At 42.6% G+C, this 19,258-nt stretch overlaps 1 protein-coding gene across 7 annotated transcripts in view; it reads right to left on the bottom strand.

The window, feature by feature from the left end:
* Positions 1 to 18,120, bottom strand: part of eya3 (EYA transcriptional coactivator and phosphatase 3) — a 39,859-nt gene extending 21,739 nt beyond the window's left edge. For 3 of the 7 annotated variants that reach the window (XR_004415917.1, XM_033044926.1, XM_033044928.1), the window contains exons 1-5: positions 17,825 to 18,106; positions 6,605 to 6,711; positions 5,207 to 5,256; positions 1,969 to 2,084; positions 674 to 751 (exon numbers count right to left, since the gene is read on the bottom strand). Coding sequence is in view for 4 of the 7 variants with exons in the window: in XM_033044926.1 (XP_032900817.1) it covers positions 674 to 751; positions 1,969 to 2,084; positions 5,207 to 5,256; positions 6,605 to 6,637 (277 nt within the window). In the remaining 3 variants the exon portion in view is untranslated. Of the gene's footprint in view, positions 1 to 673; positions 754 to 1,968; positions 2,085 to 5,206; positions 5,257 to 6,604; positions 6,712 to 17,824 lie in introns of those variants that run through there. The other 4 variants (XM_033044927.1, XM_033044931.1, XM_033044929.1 and 1 more) reach the window with 4 other exon arrangements.
* Between the last annotated feature and the right edge of the window lie 1,138 nt (positions 18,121 to 19,258).

Raw genomic sequence — 19,258 nt, 5'->3', positions numbered from 1 at the left:
CCTTTCAGATACAGATCCCTCATCTTTTACTCACTCGTGTCTTATTCTCCCAAAACATAGCCCTGCAAATTTCTGTGCACTGACCATGAAGTGACCCTTATCCACCCAACATATCCATTCTGCAGGACACGCTATCTTTAGGGATAGGACCCCCAGGAAGAATAAGAGAAAACACACTCATAAAAGAAAGGACTTTGGAAGCATTTAGCCTATTCATCGCGACACACTTGACTGAAAGCATTTAGAGTCAAAGAGATATTTAGCACGGCCCGACTCATCCAGGTCAATCAAGTTGCCTAACAGCTATTCCCACTCGCTTGCACATGGCCCATACCCCCTCTGAACCATTCCTATCCATGCGCCTGTCCAAGCATCTTTTAAATGTTGTTATTGTACCCACCTCCTCTGGCAACTCATTCCACATCTGCAACATCCTCTGTGTGGAAAGAGCTGCCTCTCAGGACCCTTTGTAATCTTTCCCCTCTCACCTTAAACCTATGCCCTCTAGTTTCAGACTCCCCAACCCAAGTGATGGGTCTAACCTATGCCCCTCATTTCTCTCATCTTCAACCAACCTACAACCGGAGTCTTAACGTGTAAACAGCACATCTTTGCACAATAAAACTATGACAATATGACAATAAAGGATCTATCTTTCTATCAAAGGTCTTACCCGAGCCAGGAAATGTATCAATGGATCTGTTCCCTGTCGCAGTCTCAGATTCACTGCTCTGAGTCGCTTCACTTTTAACTACATAAAGAACAAATATTATTACAACCAATTTGGGTTCAAAGGAATTCTTTTTTTTTCATTTTGACAGTCACAATTCTCAAGAAATACTTCATATTAGGTGGCAAAACAGCAAAGGATTATTCCTCTGAAGTAGACAAAGGGAAACTTAAATGCAAGAAGTTTAAATCTATTAGGCAGGAAGAGATAGATAAGAAATAGCTTGGGGGGGGGGGGTAATAATGCTATACAGAAAATTTATTGAAGAGAACTAGGAGATTAAGGGAAAAGTGGATCCACAAGTCAATAGAAGATGAAACTAGAGGCAGGCACAAAATGGTGGAGTAACTCAGCGGGACAGGCAACATCTCTGGAGAGAAGGAATGGGTGACGTTTCGGGTCGAGACCCTCTTCAGACTGATGTCAGGGGAGTGGGCGGGATAGAGATAGAATGTAGTCGGAGACAGTAAGACTGGTGGGAGAACTGGGAAGGGGGAGGGAGGGAAAGCAAGGACTATTTGAAGTAAGAGGTCAATGTTCATACCGCTGGGGTGTAAGCTACCCAAGCGAAATATGAGGTGCTGTTCCTACAATTTGCACTGGGCCTCACTCTGACAATGGAAGAGGCCCAGGACAGAAAGGTCAGGATGGGAATGGGAGGAGGAGTTAAAGTGTTGAGCAACCAGAGTACTATTCATTGTTTGAGCCATAGTGGTGACTGAACTATTTGCATTTGGAAAGTCAAATAAGGTAGAGAATATTTAATAAATGGTAGGGCACCCCAAGGAATATGGATGAACAGAGAGACCCCTAGGTGCACGGTTTCTTGAAACTGGCAACCCAGGTTGATAGTGGAGTGAAGAAAGCGTATCGCCTCCTTGCCTTTATAGAGTGAGTTTGATATCTGGAATATGCTGCCAGAGGAGGTGGTGGAATCAGATACAATTACTAAGTTTAAGTGGCATTTACTCAGACACTTAGAGGCAAGGATACAGTCCTAATGCAAGCAAACAGAATTAGTGCAACTGACTTACTAAGGGCCCATTTCTGTACTGTACAATTCAGACCACATGTGGTCCTTGTTTAGAAAGATTCCGTCTGAGAGAGAAAATAAGATAACTATCAGAATCTCCATTTCTAGCAACCCTATTTAAACTGTATGAGGAGATACCGGTCTTCAGGAGAACATAATAAATCAAGAGGCCATTCAATACTCAGTGATCATCAATTCAACTGACCTGCTGCTTCATTCAGCACAGTTAAATTAACAGCTTGACTACTATCCTCAAACTTTTGCTCATCATTTCTGTCAGGTTCACTCTGCAGTCTGATAAAGTTCTGTAGTTCCCTGGATCTGAAGAAAAGAAAAAAGTTATTCTTGGGAACTTACATTTGTTATTCTTTAAAACTTTGATTTTAAGTAAGGTATAATTGAAGAACCACCTCCACAACAAAAAATAACTGTGATTATTCTAGCTGATCTCCTTCCCCACTATTGAACAATTCAGTAACAATATAATTTAACTGCCAAGTAATCAAAAAGCTAAAAACATTAGATCCTGGAAATCAATAGACAATAGGTGCCAGAGTAGGCCATTCGGCCCTACAAGCCAGCACAGCCATTCAATGTAATCATGGCTGATCATCCACAATCAGTACCCTGGATATATTGCATATATCAGGAGCTTAATGACCTGAAATGCAAACTTACTCTCTTCACAGATGCCGTCTGACCTACTGACAATGACCAGGTTTTCTGATTTTGCCAACAATGGAGTAAGATCGTCCCGGCAACGAAACGATCGAGGCCCCCGACCACGGGAGAACAAAGAAGGGAAGAGATTGAACTTTTTTTCGCCTTCCACCACAGTGAGGAATGTGGAGTGAGTAATCATCAAGTATGCAGATGATACAACGGTGATTGGCCTCATCAGCAACAACGAATGACGGGCTTTAGGGAGGAGGTCCAGCTCCTAGCAGCATGGTGCGCTGACAACAACCTGGCCCTTAACTCCAAGAAGACCAAGGAGCTCATTGTAGACTTCAGGAAGTCTAGGGGCAGCACGACACCCCCATCCACATCAACGGGACGGAGGTGGAACGTGTTTCCAGCTTCAGGTTCCTGGGGGTCAACATCTCCGATGACCTCTCTTGGACCCACAATACCTCAACTCTGGTCAAGAAGGCTCACCAGCGTCTCTTCTTCCTGAGGAGACTGAAGAAGGTCCATCTGTCTCCTCAGATCTTGGTGAACTTCTACCGCTGCACCATCGAGAGCATCCTTACCAACTGTATCACAGTATGGTATGGCAACTGCTCTGTCTCCGACCGGAAAGCACTGCAGAGGGTGGTGAAAATTGCCCAACGCATCACCGGTTCCTCGCTCCCCTCCATTGAGTCTGTCCAAAGCAAGCGTTGTCTGCGGAGGACGCTCAGCATCGCCAAGGGCTGCTCTCACCCCAACCATGGACTGTTTACCCTCCTACCATCCGGGAGGCGCTACAGGTCTCTCCGTTGCCGGACCAGCAGGTCCAGGAACAGCTTCTTCCCTGCGGCTCTCACACTACTCAACAATGTACCTCGGTGACTGCCAATCACCCCCCCCCCCCACCGGACACTACTCCCACAGGAAAAAAACTATGTCTGTATACATGTAAATAGATTTATTTATTGAAATCATATTCTATGTCGCTCTTCCAGGGAGATGTTTACTGCATTTCGTTGTCTCTGTACTGTACACTGACAATGACAATTAAAGTTGAATCTGAATCTGAATCTGAATCTGAGTAGTCACTGTGGTGGATGTTCATGTTAAAATGTATTTTGTGTGTTTTGTTGCTTTTTAATGATATGACCGAATGGCAAATCAAATTCCTTGTTTGTTGCAAAACATACCTGGCTAATAAAGTATGATTATGATTTTTTTTTTCAATTATTGTGCAAAATGCTTACATTAACATTAAAAAAATTATTTGGAAATTTGTGCCAATTGCAGCCAATGCAACATATCAGTGCACAGAACCTCAATGTAATTTCAGAAGCCCAATAAGCTCTTAGCAGACTTACTCAAAAAAGGTAGGCAAGAGACGGTGAAGCAATGCATTTTTGATAGTGGGGGGGGGGGGGGGGGTTTCAAGGAGGTGCAGTGGATGAATCTGATATGGGGAGGGCATCTACTATAAATGGTGGGGTCCGAGGCAGTATTGAGCAATGAAAGAGATCTTGGTGTACAAGTCTAAAGATTCCCGAAGGTGGCAGTACAATGAACAGGGTGAAGAACACATAAATGATGCTTGCCCTCATTAGGCAGAACATTAAATATAATGCAAGGACTTGATACAACTTTACTAAAAAATTAGTTAGGACCTAGGTGAAATTGTATGCGCACTATAGGAATAATGTGGGGAGGGTGCAGGGAAGAGTCACCATAATGTTGCCAAGGATGAATCGTTCAGTTATGAGGAGAGGCAGAGAGGCTGGGGTTTTTCTTTGGATTGGAGCAGAGAAGATTGAGGGGTTCCTGAGAGGCACATAAGATTATGAGCAGCATAGATAGGGTTTACTATTTCCTATGGCAACCTACCTAAGACCAGAGGGTATACGTTTAAGATGACAAGCAGGATATTCAGAGAGGATCCAAGGAAGATATTTTTTCATGATCAGGTTGGCAGCAATCTGCAAACATTGCTCACGCAACACTGAAGAAGCATTTGGACAAAGATCTGAATTGCACGATAGGGCTGGCAACAGAAATTAAATAAATCTCGATGGGTAACTGATGATCCGCATTGACATGGTAATCAGAAAGGCTTCATCCCATCTTATCTACAAGATGTTTTGCTCTATCATGTTTCAATAACACAATTTGGATGAAACACAAGCGAGGAATTAAGGAACACTATTTGCATTACATGGGCCAAATTGGTTCATTGGGAATGAGAGAGCCACTTTGATGTTATTTTTTGAAATTGTCACGCAGACAAACAGTAAGAGGAACAAAATAAAAACCTGTTCCCAATAACATCTCCACCTTAACAGATACCATTGTCTCTTAAGAGCACAGTTGTTACTTTAACCACCCCATGTCATTGAAATTGCAAACAATTGCTTCTAATGACATTTATGCAATAATACTCAATTAAATAATGTAATATATAGTCTTTGGAATTTTTAGCTTGCACTAATATAACACTAATATTATTTGCTCACTGAGACTATCTGGAGAGGAACCCGAGACTAGAGCCATTTGAGGCGTTCTGAGAGAATACAAGCATCAAACTGGGTTACTTTAAACCAGGCACTTCCACATAGAAAAAAAAAACCCGACCTTGACGATTCACAAAATATTTGCAAAATATTGGCAGAGTGTTCAAAGACTAATTAAATAAATGGGCGAAGGCAAGCTTGCCAGCTAGATCACATGCCCTGCAGTACTGCAAAAAAAAAAACACCACATGTATGAACTAATTTACACACCTTAAACTTTGCTCATCTGAGTTATCCACATCATGGCGAATTTTTTTCACCTGCAAAAATAAAGTTTATCATACAATGACAGGGTTTAACATTTTTTTAAATAGGGGTATTTAAGATATACATGCATTGTAAGGCACGGGTTATGTTCCCCCATCACATTAAACAAAAGTTATTGAAAGTACAGAAAGCATACACAAAGCTGTCATTGTGTGATCTGGGAAATATATTAGAATTAAAAAGGACAAGTATTACAGAAGGTTCAGCCGGTGCTACACCAGTGCATCCTCTCTTGCGTCTTTACTGACACCACCGTCAACATGATTACTATTTTCTGCCTTGTGCTTCTCCTTAAATGTATCCACAACCATTCCCTATGGTACAGAGATACACTTTCTCATCACTCTGGTTAAAAACTTTCTTGTAAATCCCTTGTTGAATTAGAGTCATAGGTAACAGGCACTTCAATCAAACTTGTCCACACCGACCAAGATGCTCCATCTAAGCTAGTCCCATTTGCCTGCGTTTGGCCTCTATATTCCTCCAAATCCTTTCTGTCCCTGTCCCTGTCCAAGCGTCTTTTAAATGCCATAATAATACCTGTCTCAACTAGCTCCTTTGGCAACTTGTTCCATATACCTACTACACCTTGAGGGAAAACGTTATCCCTCAGGTTCCATTTGATCTTGCTTCTCTCACCTTAAACTGGTGTCCACTGGTTCTTGAGTTCACTGTCTTGGGTAAACGACACTGTGCATTCACCCTATCTATTCCCCCCAGACTCCTGCGCTCTAAGGAACATGCCCTTCAGCCCACCGTGTCCGTGCCGACCAGCGATCTCCGCACACTACCACTATCCTACACACACACTAGGGACAACTTAGAATTATACCAGGCTAATTAATCTACAAACCTATACTTTTTTGGAGTGTGGGAGGAAATCGGAGAAAACCCACGCAAGTCACGGGGAGAACGTACAAACTCCATACAGACTACTCCGTAGTCAAAATCGAACCCTGGTCTCTGGCGTTGTAAGGCAGCAAATCCACCGCTGCGCCACTGTGCGCAACCTCTCCCTATAACTCAGGCCTTTGAGTGCTGGCAACTTCCTTGTATATCTTTGCTGCACTCTTTCCTTGCTAAAACAGGTTTATCAAATTTCTTAGATCGGGCACACAAGACAAACGGTAATAAAAATAAAAGTCAAGTAGATAAAAGGGAGAGATGGAGGAGATAAGACTGTGAGCATGTTAGCTTAATTTATAGACATCAAAAACAGACTTTAAAATTCTGAACACTAGTACCCAATGAATAATATGTAACTTGTCTCACTCACCACCCCCCATTGAACAAAGCACACATTAAAACATCTCAAAAATAATTGGTTATATTGACACTTACAGGTCGTTCCTGTGAGTCCTGAGGACCTTCCATTAAAGTGGAGGACTGGTGCTTTCTCCCCTTCACAGATCAAGACAATGTCACTGGTTTGTCTTGAAAGGCAAGGTCTGTCAGAAAATTAGGAGTCTTATATAGTGTCATAGCAGTTATCTGTTACAGAATACACAAGCTGCAGATTTATTTCAATGTCAAATTGCATGTGATGCCGAACCAGCAGAGTAAAACGGTATTAACTGCCTGGAATGAAATTATTAAGTGTGCTTTATGGTTAAGCCTTGAAAGATCCATTAACTAATTGCAGAGCATTATATGTTCCATGACCATGTGCACCAAGTGAAATATCAAGGTCAACTACAATGTGCAAGTCCAATTCTAGACAAACAATCCCCCAGACTTGAGATCAATTTACATGACTTGACTCATGCTTAATAGATAATCTAGTATCAAGTTAGCCACAGAACCATAAAATCCAATTTTCTAAGTACACGTGAGTTGTGACCCCCACAAATTCAGGTGATCTATATTAAGAGGGAATATTTTGTGAAGCAAGACATAAAGCAGTAACATACAAGCTGGTTAACTTCAAATTTCTGTGGGATTCCCACCAAATACTGACATGCATGCACATAAACTTTCCTCCAGCACTGTTAAAGAAGTCTGCTGAGAAGTGGGGGTTAAAGAGGCACACCCTGTAATCTTCTAAACTAGCCTGGATATGGCAATGGTGCCAGCGAATGGCAAACATTATGCAGAAGTTCAAAAAAGTAATGCAAGATCACGATCAAGAGAGTTTATTGTCATGCAAGGATAAATCCATCAACTAGTGGCCTGTGATTTTTTAATAAATGTTAATAGGGGGGAAAATCTGTTAGTGTGAGAAATTATAATTAAAGGAAAGATGGTATAGATCAGCTGAAAGCAAATTAAATTTCGCTAACTTGAATGCTTGTGATATGTAACTGCGAAGGTAGAGAAGCGGGTGATATTTATTTTTATTGTTAGAAGCCCCCTAACAAGTCTTATTAGAAAACGTGACAAAATTGAGCGCATGAAGGAAAAGTATGCTCCCACACAACTCCTTAGCACAAGTCAGCGAAATGGCCTTCAAAATGCAAAAAAAATGAATACAGGTGGCAAGAAGCAACAAGTGATTTGAAATGGTCAGCCAGAATGGGCAAGATTCAGCCATGTACAGGTTTAGCGGGACATCGAGAATGCAGGAACAAAGAGGTGTTGGTGCTACTTTGAAGATGCCTGGGAAGGTTAGACTTTAAAGATACAGCGTGGAAACAGGCCCTTCGGCCCACCGAGTCTGTGCCAACCAGCGATCATGCAATACACTAGCACTACCCTGCAAACTAGGGACAATATACAATTTATAGAAGCCGACTAACCTCAAACCAGTATGTTTTTGGAGTCCTGCTTGTAGAATTCGGGAAAGAGATGTAAGCGGGCGGTGCGGAGCTGGGGAACTATATGGTTGAAGGCTATGGAGGGGAGATTGCCAGAGATGATGAGATCAGTAATGGTCTAGGGGTTGATGGCCTGGTGTGCATGTGTAGAGCCATGGTCAAGGGGTTCATGCTCTCCTTAACCACTCTTCCCGCACCTCAAACCTTTAACTTTCTTGCTAAATCTGCTGCTCTGTCCTTTTCCTTCTCCGACTTTTTCTTTGTTTTACAGCTCTTCATTGCTCTTTCATACACGTGTACACTTGCTGAGCTCCGCCACCCTTGCTTCCCATTTAATATGAAAGTTGAAACCTTAAGTGGAAGCAGTTAAGGTGTGTAATTAAATGGGCTCAGTTGTCAAGGGAACAGAATCTGCCTTCAAAAAGCAAGATATTTGAGCATTCCTCTCTGCCCATTAGCTAATTTCGACTTGTTTACTGATTTAACAATATAGATCTGCAGATAATGTTGAGATTTTGCCTTTTATGTTCATGTTGTACATGGCAATTGTGAACACAGAAACAAACACTTCTAATATACACAGCATAACATCGACATACAACCTAATGGTATGAACATGAATTCTCCAATTTTAAGTAACTAACCTACAACACTCCCTCCCCTCTCTTCCCTGTGCCCTACCTGTGCTCACACCCATTTCTTCCCTTCCATTGGCTTCACAATTCACACCACTTTTCACCTTTGTCTCACATGTTTTGCCTTTTCACCTCTGACCTTTGTCCAACCATTTGCTTATCAAAACTCATCTCTCGTCTGCATCCATTAATCATTCACCAGGTATTGTTTGTAAAATTGATGCTTTGTACTCTTTCCATGGAATACAAAAGATGTACTTTGTAAGGAACTGGAAAGAGATTGATCATACCAAAAAACAGATGGATATTCCTAAAAATTTGCACAATTTTCTTTGACTGCCTAGATTTTGCCAGTTGCAATAAAGCACAAAATGCTGGAGTAACTCCAGGCCAGGTTGCATCTCTAGAGAACATGGATAGGTGATGTTTCTGGTCGAGACCCTTCTTTAGATTTTCCGTCCAGAACTAGGCCTGGACTCAAGGGTGAGTTCATAAGTTATAGAAGGAGAATTAGGCCAGTTAGCGCGTTGAGTCTACTCCGCCATTCAATCTTGCCTGATCTATCTTTCCCTCTCAACCCAATTCTCCTGCCTTCTCCCCATAACCCCTGCCACCCGTACTAACCAAGAATCTATCAATCTCCACCTTAAAAATATCCATTAGACTTCTGTGCCAATGAGTTTCACAGATTCACCACCCTCTCTGACTAAAGAAATTCCTCCTCATCTCCTTTCTCAAAGTACGTCCTTTTATTCTGAGGCAGTGGCCTCTGGTCCTAGACTCTCCCACTAGTAGAAACAACCTCTCCACATCCATGGAAGTGGTTGACTGCCCCGACCTTCTGGCGGCTGGGGGAGAGGCGAGGATCAGTGGAGTCAATGGTCGTGGCCCTCGGGCAGCTGGAGTGCAGGGAAGGGGCATGGCCTGGAAGCGGCTGCAGAGGCAAAAGGTCCATCCTGGAAGCAGTGTGAGCCAGGGGGGCAGCCAGGGCTACATGTGGCAGGGGCCGTGGTTGGGTGGGGACTGCTGGGGAGGTGGTGCTAGCCGGGGATGGCATCGGCAGCCATCAGTAGGTTCATCCACTATAACTGAAACTCATTATAAAGAGGTCCGTTAAAACAAGGGTTTACTGTACATATATTCACTCCTACAACCAACAGAACTAGTTTCCTCTTTCTCTCTCCATATTTAAAAAATGTTCTTTCGCTTTTGTGCTTTAGATACGATTCATTATAATACTGTGAAGCTATGGTCACCGTGATTTGTGTACTTTCTGACGCAGGGACCGAATCTATTTATGGTAAAAACAGAGCTCATTCATTACCAGAAGATGGCCAGTATTTAAATTTCAGAATACAAGAGAACTCACACAGCCTCAGCTGAGAGCTACCAAAAACAACTGTCCCCACCCTCATCTGAAGTTCTAAATAGTGAGTACAAACAGAACGTATCCACTTGTTGATATTCCAGTATCACAGTAAAAAAATATGTTCATTTTCAAGCTAATGAGGTACAAAGAGGATGCTCTATTTTCCTAAACAGACCACTATCTAAATCGTTGCTAATTCACGGTTTTTGATGAAAAGGATCAGCATTTTGTTTATTCTGTAAGAAACTAGTGAATGCACGATGGATCAGTTCTTCACCTTCAATTGTTTATGATTAACATTAACGACCTAGAGTAGAGAACAAAATGACTGGGTTCCGAACTTGGAGATGATACAAAAAAAGATGGATGGACATATTATATGAGGACATTATAATTTTTCTTGATTCTTATATTGTTTACAGTGTACTATATTTACATATTCTGTTGTGCTGCTGCAAGAATTTCATTGTTCTCTTGAAATAAATTGAATAACTGTGGAAAAGGCTGATCTCTGTTCTGCAACACCGTGGGTATTGTATAATTCTTGACCTGGTTTGGCCTGAAGAAATGCAATAACCACTCCAATGTGAATGTAACTCCATCTGCCTTTCCTCGGTCCATTGTGATCATAGGTAACCTTCTTCCCTGTCGATCATACCACCAATTTTAGTGTCATATATGCAAACTTGTTAATCATGCCTTGTACATTCACATCCAAATTGTTCATATAGATAACGAACAACAGTAGACCCAGCATTGATCCCTGAGGTACACCACTCTTAACAGACCTCTGGACAATTGCCCTTCTACCACCTTCCTACCTTCAAGCCAATTCTTTATCCACTTGGCTCACTCACTCTGGATCCTATTTGAAGCAACCTACCAGACCAGCCTACCAGCTTGTCAAAGGCCTTGCTTAAGACCAGACAAAGTCTACCATACTGCTCTCATCAATCTTCTTGCTCACCTCTTCATAAAACAAATTGGCAAAACATGAATACCTATGCACAAAGCCATGCTGAGTATCCCCATTGAGTCCTTGCATTTCCAAATGCATACAATCACTCCCACCACTGATACAAGAGGGTGAGGCAGCGTCTATGGAGCGAAGGAATAGGTGACTTTTATCTGAAGCAGGGTCTCGACCCGAAACGTCACCTATTCCTTCGCTCCATAGATGCTGCCTCACCCACTGAGTTTCTCCAGCATTTTTATCTACCTTCGATTTTTCCAGCATCTGCAGTTCCTTCTTAAACACTGATACAAGAGTACTTCTTGTTCCCAGGCTTTACCTTACAGCCTTTCTTAAATACAGGCACAACTTTAGCCACATTCCAGTCTTCCGGCACCTCACCCATGACTATCAGTGATATAAATATCCCTGCTAGTGGTCCTGCAATTTCTTAATTTGCTTCAGGGATTTATCTACCTCCAGCACTTCCTCTACTGAATTGTGGACTCCCTTTAAGAGATGACTATTAATTTCCCCGTTCCCGAGCGTCAAAGTTAAACCATGGAAGGACATATACAGTAAATGGCAGGGTTCATGGAGTGTTGTTCAACATATGTATGTAGCTCCCTGAAAGTGGCAACATTGAGTGGTGAAGGTGCATGGCATGCTTGCCTTAATCAATCAAGCCTTTCACCCCATCAGCTGTCGCACATAATCCTCCGAAATTTCCGCCACCTCCAACAGGATTCCACCTCTAGCCATATTTTCCCATCTCCACCCCTTGCCGCCTTCCGCAGAGACCGTTCCCTCTGCAACTCCCTGATTAACTCATCCCTTCTCACCCAAATCACCAGGTACCTTCCCCTGTAACCGCAGAAGATGCAACACCTGTCGCTATACCTCCTCCCTTGACTGTCCAGGGACCCCGACAGTCCTTTCAGGTTCACTTGCACCTTCTCCAACCTCATCTACTGTATCCGTTGATCAAGATGTACACTCTTATACATCGGTGTGACCAAGTGCAGACTGGGCGATCGTCCCACGGAATACCTTCACTCAGCCTGTGTGAACCAACCTGATCTCCCGGTTGCTGGACACTTTAATTCTCCTTCACATTCCTATACAGACCTTTCTATCCTCGGTCTCCTCCATTGTCAGAGTGAGGTTAAACGCAAATTGGAGGAACAACATCTCATATTTTGCTTGGGCAGTTTACAGCCCAGTGGTATGAATATTGATTTCTCTCACTTCAGGTAGCCCCGCAATTCCTTCTCCATCCCTCCCCCACCCAAATCGCACTAGCTTCTCATTTTCACCCTACAAACAGCTTTCCTTTATAATCGTTACTTTTTTGCATATCTTTCATTCATTGTTCTTTATCTCTCCACATCACCGTCTATACCTCCCGTTCCCCTTATCCCTAACCAGTCTGAAGAAGGGTCTCGATCTGAAACGTCACCCATTCCTTCTCTCCAGAGATTTGTGCCTGTCTTCGGTTTAAACCAGCATCTGTAGTTTAAACCAGCATCTGCAGTTCCTTCTAACACAAAGCATTAAATATAATAGTTGGGGCATCAAATTACAGTTGTACAATAAGTTGATTAGGTCACCCTTAGAATATTGTATGTAATTCTGGTTGCCAGACTACAGAAAGATGTGATTAAGTGAGAGAGGGCACAGAAAAGATTTACAAGGATGTTGCCTGAATTGCAGGGCTTAAGTTACTGGGACTGTTTCACTGGACAAATGGCCTGTTTCTAGTTTAGTAGCAGTAGATTTTTTCACAAGATTAATGTGGCATTGCACACTTCTGAAAGGACAACAGGTTTGATTTCCAACATTGCTAAATGGTTGACAACTTCAGTATGGGTAATCCAATTGAACTGCATGATTCGTTTAGACTGAGCAAGACGATAGGGGATAGTGGAGTGATTGCAGAGAGAGATAGCTCCCAAAACTTAAGATCATTGCAGTTGAAGAAAATGTGGGTATTTCCACTTAAATATCTTCAATTAATTCTACTTTCTACTTCTATACAAAGAATGGCAACAGCAGTTTAAATAAAAACTGAAATACTGAATATTCCTTGTATGTGAATACTTGGCCAATAAACGTATTCATTCATTCAACTTTCCCATGGTTGGTGTACTTGTTCTTGCTTTCTGTTGAAAGAGCTTTGAGATGAGCTGAAGGGAAACAAAATGCTTATTTTCTTTGCAGTTAATTTTCAAGACCTGAACATAATGGCAGATTTATAATCCACAAAGCGAGCTTTTACAAGAACTCCCAAATCCACCAATTCAACCCCCACGAACGACAAACAAAGCTGGTGCACAAGACCACTACCTGTAAAATAACGCCTCCAAATCTCCCACCATTCTAACTCAAAAATATAACTACAACTCCCTATTGCTGGGTTAATCTTGGAAATCCCCAACACAATTGCAGAAGTAATTTGTCCACAAAGTCACCAATGGTTGAAGACAATTCTTCAAGGACAACTGGGTGGAAATTTGAAGCAAGACCACACAGGCAATGCTCATTTTTGTCGTAAAGGAAAGAATTATAATTTCATCGTAACTAAAATTCTGTCAGAGATAATCAGATCCAAATGCTTTATCAGCACGTACATTATGTGGCACCCATTCCCTTTCTTCTATAATTCCTCAAATTTCCGTAATATGCAGTGAAACACATACCTGCACAAAAAAAGGTGTTCTGGAGAAATTAGTACATGAAGTATCAAGTATGCTGCAGGAAAGGGCTGCTGATCTACATTCATTATTGTAAATAAAACAGATAAGCCAGGTTTGCATATTTGATTTGCTAAAACCAGCAGAAGATCTAAAGCACTTGGTTACATCTATCGCAGTCGCTGCCTCAAAAAGGCTGCCAACATCATCAAGGACCCACACCATCCTGGCCACATACTCATCTCCCCGCTGCCATCGGGTAGAAGGTACAGAAGCCTGAAAAATCTGGTACATCCAGGTTCAGGAACAGCTTCTTCCCCACAGCATCAAGCTATTAAACACAACATCAAACAAACTCTGAACTATAACAGCCTATTGCACTTTATCTGTTTATTTATGTGTATATATATGGTCTATGGTATATAGACACACTGAACTGTTCTGTACTTATGCCTACAATATTCTGTTGGGCTGCAGCAAGCAAGGATTTCATTGTCCTATCTGGGACACATGACAATAAACTCTCTTGACGCTTGACTTGATTTGTCTTAAAATGTTATAAACAGAGAAAAAGAACCATGATTTTTTATCTGGGGAAGATGCTGTTTTAGCCATGTACAAAATGTACATGGCTAAAACAGCTTTTTACTCCCTGGACGATCCCGCCCCCTTCTCTACGCCTTATACACTCATGACGGTGCAGCCACGTATCAAAAATGTATTAATTTGCAGACAAATGCTTTACTTGGTCGGATATCATATAATAACGAGACAAGAGTTCAAGAATGAGACTGAGAGCCTCGTAACCTGGTGCCAAGACAACAACCTCTCCCTCAATGTCAGCAAGACAAAGGAGACTGTGATTGATTTCAGGGAGCAGAGCGGTATACACACACACCGGAATACATTGATGGCGCCAAAGTAGTGATTGTTGAAAGCTTCAAGTTCTTAGATATAAATATCACCAGAAATTTGTCCTGGACCAGGCACATTGAAGCAAATGGGCAAGAAAGCACACCAATTCCTTTACTTCCTTTGAAGGCTTAGGGAGTTCAACATGTCCCCAACAACCCTCACCAACTTCTACAGATGTGCTGTAGAAAGTATTTTATTGGGGTTCATTACAGCCTGGATTGAGAGCAGCTCCATCCAAGACCACAAGAAAGTTGTGGTCACTGCCCAGAGCATCAACCTAACCTCCCTTTGACTCCATCTAGATTTCATGTTGGCTAGAGAACCCGATGGAAATCCACACACTCCCAGAAAGAACATGAAATTACCACACAGGAAGCAATGGAGTTGAGAATCAATCACAGGTTGCTGGAATTGTGAGACAGCTGAACTACCCAAATCACATTACTGCCTAAATCCTTCGCATTCACACTATCACCATTTATAAACATTTGAAAAACATATTTAATACTCCCTTCATCACTTCATTTCCTATAGAATTGCATTTTTCAATTATAAATTGACAGAAATCTTTTAACTTTTTTTCCTAATAGAAAAACAAGAGCAGTTAAACTATAAACCTTTAAACTTAGCATTATACTGTGGCGAAATAGCATCAGCGTGTGTAGAAACAAGGAACTGCAGATACAGGTTTACCAAGGAAAGTCAAAATGGTCCAGTAACTCAGCAGGCGAGGCAGCAGCTTTGAAGAACAGGAATGTTCTCCGGGAATACTGTCTGACCCACTGAGTTACACCAGCATTTCGTGTTTATCCTAGACAGTCAGTCTTTTTCCCAGGTTGGAAATGTCAAGCACTAGATGGCATAGATTTAAGGTGAGAGAAGGAAAGTTTAAAGGTTTATGAGATATTTATTTCACACAGGTGCGTTCTGCCAGCGGAATATTAAGAGGCATTAGACGCATGAGCAGACAGGGAATCGACAGATCCCGACCATGTGCAGGCAGATGGGGATTGGCTGGAATAGCATCATGGTGGGCACTGACATCGTGGGCCAGAGTTTATGTTCCTGTGCTGTTTGTGTGTTCATATGATCTAGAAAAGCTTCATACTACAGTCTATTCAGGATGATTTTTGAGGAACTTACAGAAATGTCTGTATACGTTGAAAATATTTCCATTTAATTTACTAACACAAAGAACAATATTAGCCCATTACCAAAATACTTTGAACAAATTTCAGCCAAAAGTTTCAGCTGAAAAACACTGATTTATTTACAGCCAATGCTTTCGAAAGACGTGCTTTAAGAAATTCCTGGAGAACAACTCTGGAGAACATGGAGAGATGACATTTCAGGTCAGGACTCTTCTTCAGTTGTCATAATTTTCTTAACTATTCAAACAGCTTTTATAGCTTTTGATAACACTACATCTTAAATACGCAAAGGCTGAAGTTAGATTTACATGACTACTGTGTAAAAGCTACCCATAAGTTGCAATGTTCGTAGCATGGTGGATTTTTAAAGACACAGGTTACAAACAACCTTATGAATATATGTGTGAATATGTCCCTCATCTCCTGTTGGCCCAAGTTAACAATGCCTCCTTCACTCCAACCCCACACCAGCATTCCACTCTGACCTTTCCATTGTTCGTGTTCAACATTCTTTCAAATAAACAAAAATGTTTCAGGAACAGCGTGCCAGCCCTCCTCTAGGCTATGCATATCTTTCTCAAATATTGATGTGCTTCAGTTAAAAATCAAGCCATACCAAATAAGGCATTGTTAACATGGTTATTAACTAGTTATTAAATGGAGAGATATGGATACGGACTACATGTCAGGACATATGTGTAGGAAAGAACTGCAGATGCTGGTTTAAACCGAAGAAAGACACAAAAAGTTGGAGTAACTCAATGGGACAGGCAGCATCTTTGGAGAGAAGGAATGGATGACTTTTCGGGTCGAGACCCTTCTTCAGACTGGTTAGGGATAAGGGAAACGAGAGATATAGACGATGATGTAGAGATAAAGAACAATGAGTGAAAGATATGCAAAAAAGTAACGATAATAGCAGGAGGAATCACAGAGGGGGGGGCAGCAAGAGAAGATGTTGCAGAACTCTTGTCAGGTAGAGGAGAACTTCCTCAAAGTAGATATACCTTGAGGAGATTTCGCAGTGGAGCAGATGAAATGTGTAGGAAGAAACTGCAGATGTTGGTTTAAACCGAAGATAGACTCAAAAAGCTGGAGTAACTCAGCGGGACAGGCAGCATCTCTGGAGAGAAGGGATGGGTGACGTTCTGTGTCAGACCCTTCTTCTTTACAAGTGCTACAATTAGTCTTAGGTTTAGGTTTACGTTAATTATTGTCACGTGTAACAAGGTACAGGTTGAAGCTTTCTTTTGCATGCTATCCAATCGGATCAGATAATAGTTTCGTTTAGTTCAGACTGAAGGAGGGTCTCGACCCGAAACATCATCCATTCCCTTTCGCCAGAGATACATAGAAAATAGGTGGAGGAGGCCATTCGGCCCTTCGAGCCAGCACCGCCATTCATTGTGATCATGGCTGATCGTGCCCTATCAATAACCTGTGCCTGCCTTCTTCCCATATCCCTTGACTCCACTAGCCCCTAGAGCTCTATCTAACTCTCTCTTAAATCCATCCAGTGACTTGGCCTCCACTACCCTCTGTGGCAGGGAATTCCATAAATTCACAACTCTCTGGATGAAAACGTTTTTTTCTCACCTCAGTCTTAAATGACCTCCCCTTTATTCTAAGATGCAGCGTAACAAAAAATTAAAACGCGAGGATAAAGCATGGATGTTCCTTTCCTCCCTGTACAATCGCAAACACTCTGTCTGAATCATCCTGCCACAACCAGAGAGCAGTCCAGAACTACTATTTAGAAGTCTGAAGAAGGGTTTCGGCCCGAAACGTTACCTATTTCCTTCGCTCCATAGATGCTGCTGCACCCGCTGAGTTTCTCCAGCATTTTTGTCTACCTTCGATTTTCCAGCATCTGCAGTTCCTTCTTGAACACTACTATTTACCTCACTGGTGACCCTCAGACGATCTTCGATCGGACTTTACCTTCAGGAGGTAAGTTCATTGGCAGTCTTTCGTTTGAACTTCATATGAGGTTCAAATGACAAATAAACGGTATTGTATTGTATTGTCAGTGTGGATGGAGCAGTATTTAGCAGGAAGCGGCGCCCCCTACATAGGCGGCGGTGGGTACTCACTATTTGGCAGGGCGCACTCGGGCCCTGCGTCCTCGCTGCCCCATCGAGCCCGCTGGCCCCGCGCTGAAACTCCGTCCGTCCGTCCGCTCCTATCGCTTCAGTGCCGCATCGAAGGGAAGCGGACAGCGTGCTCAGCAGCGCCGGCGGTCAGAATCGGAGAGGACGAGCGCAAATAAAGACACATCAAGCGGCCCCGCGATCGCAGCCTCGTCCATCACGCCGTTGGCGGCGGGGCCCGACCGTCGCTGGCCGCCATTGCAGCGCCGCACTGCCCGCCGGGACTTCCGCTCCCCCCCCTCCTCGCCGGCCGTGAATGGGAACCACGTGGTTCCAGCGCCGCTTCCCGCCAAGAAAGGCAACAGCATGGGGCTGGAAGTTGCATTGCTGTTACACCCAAAGATTATAGAGCGGAGTATCCTCTAGTATCCAAAATTGCTGGGGAAACTCAGCGGGTGCAGCAGCATCTATGGAGCGAAGGAAATAGGCGACGTTTCCTCTAGTATCTTTGGTTACATAGAAAATAGGTGCAGGAGTAGGCCATTCGGCCCTTCGAGCCTGCACCGCCATTCCAATATGATCATGGCTGATCATCTAACTCAGTATCCTGTACCTGCCTTGAATTGAATTGAATTGCTTTATTGACATTCAGACCTTATGGTCTGAACGAAATTTTGTGCCTGCAGTCATACATACAATCATACAATAATAAACAACACTAAACACAAATTAACATCCACCACAGTGTATCCTCCAAGCACCTCCTCACTGTGGTGGAGGCAAAAATCTTAGGGCTGCAGTCTCTTCCCTCCTCTTCTCCCTCTACGCTTCTCTCCATACCCCCTGATCCCTTTAGCCACAAGGGCCACATCTAACTCCCTCTTAAATATAGCCAATGAACTGGCCTCAACTACCTTCTGTGGCAGAGAATTCCACAGATTCACCACTCTGTAAAAAAATGTTTTCCTCATCTCCGTCCTAAAAGATTTCCCCCTTATCCTTAAACTGTGACCCCTTGTTCTGGACTTCCCCAACATCAGGAACAATCTTCCTGCATCTAGCCTGTCCAACCCCTTAGTTAAGCCAGCTACTTTTGCACCCCCCCCCCTCCCCTGAACTAGTTTTGTTTGTAACGTAGTCACCGATGCAAAGTTGATAAACGTCATCAACAATTTGCACATGATTCAAGAGTGCTTAATTGTCATATTTACCCACAAGTTCTTATTTGTTCTTTATTATTACAGATAATTAGTTGTAGAAGCATAACTGGACTCTAAAGAAATACACATAGGCAATATATAACAGACAAGAAAAATCAATGATCAAATTATTAAAAAATGATGTTTTTAAGAAGGAACTGCAGATGTTGGAAAATCGAAGGTACACAAAAACGCTGGAGAAACTCAGCGGGTGCAGCAGCATCTATGGAGCGAAGGA

This window comes from Amblyraja radiata, chromosome 27 (assembly GCF_010909765.2).
Source record: "Amblyraja radiata isolate CabotCenter1 chromosome 27, sAmbRad1.1.pri, whole genome shotgun sequence".
In the NCBI taxonomy this organism is placed as follows: Eukaryota; Metazoa; Chordata; class Chondrichthyes; order Rajiformes; family Rajidae; genus Amblyraja; species Amblyraja radiata.
The sequence above is the reverse complement of the archived record's forward strand: the minus strand, read 5'-3'. Positions and strand labels throughout refer to the sequence as shown.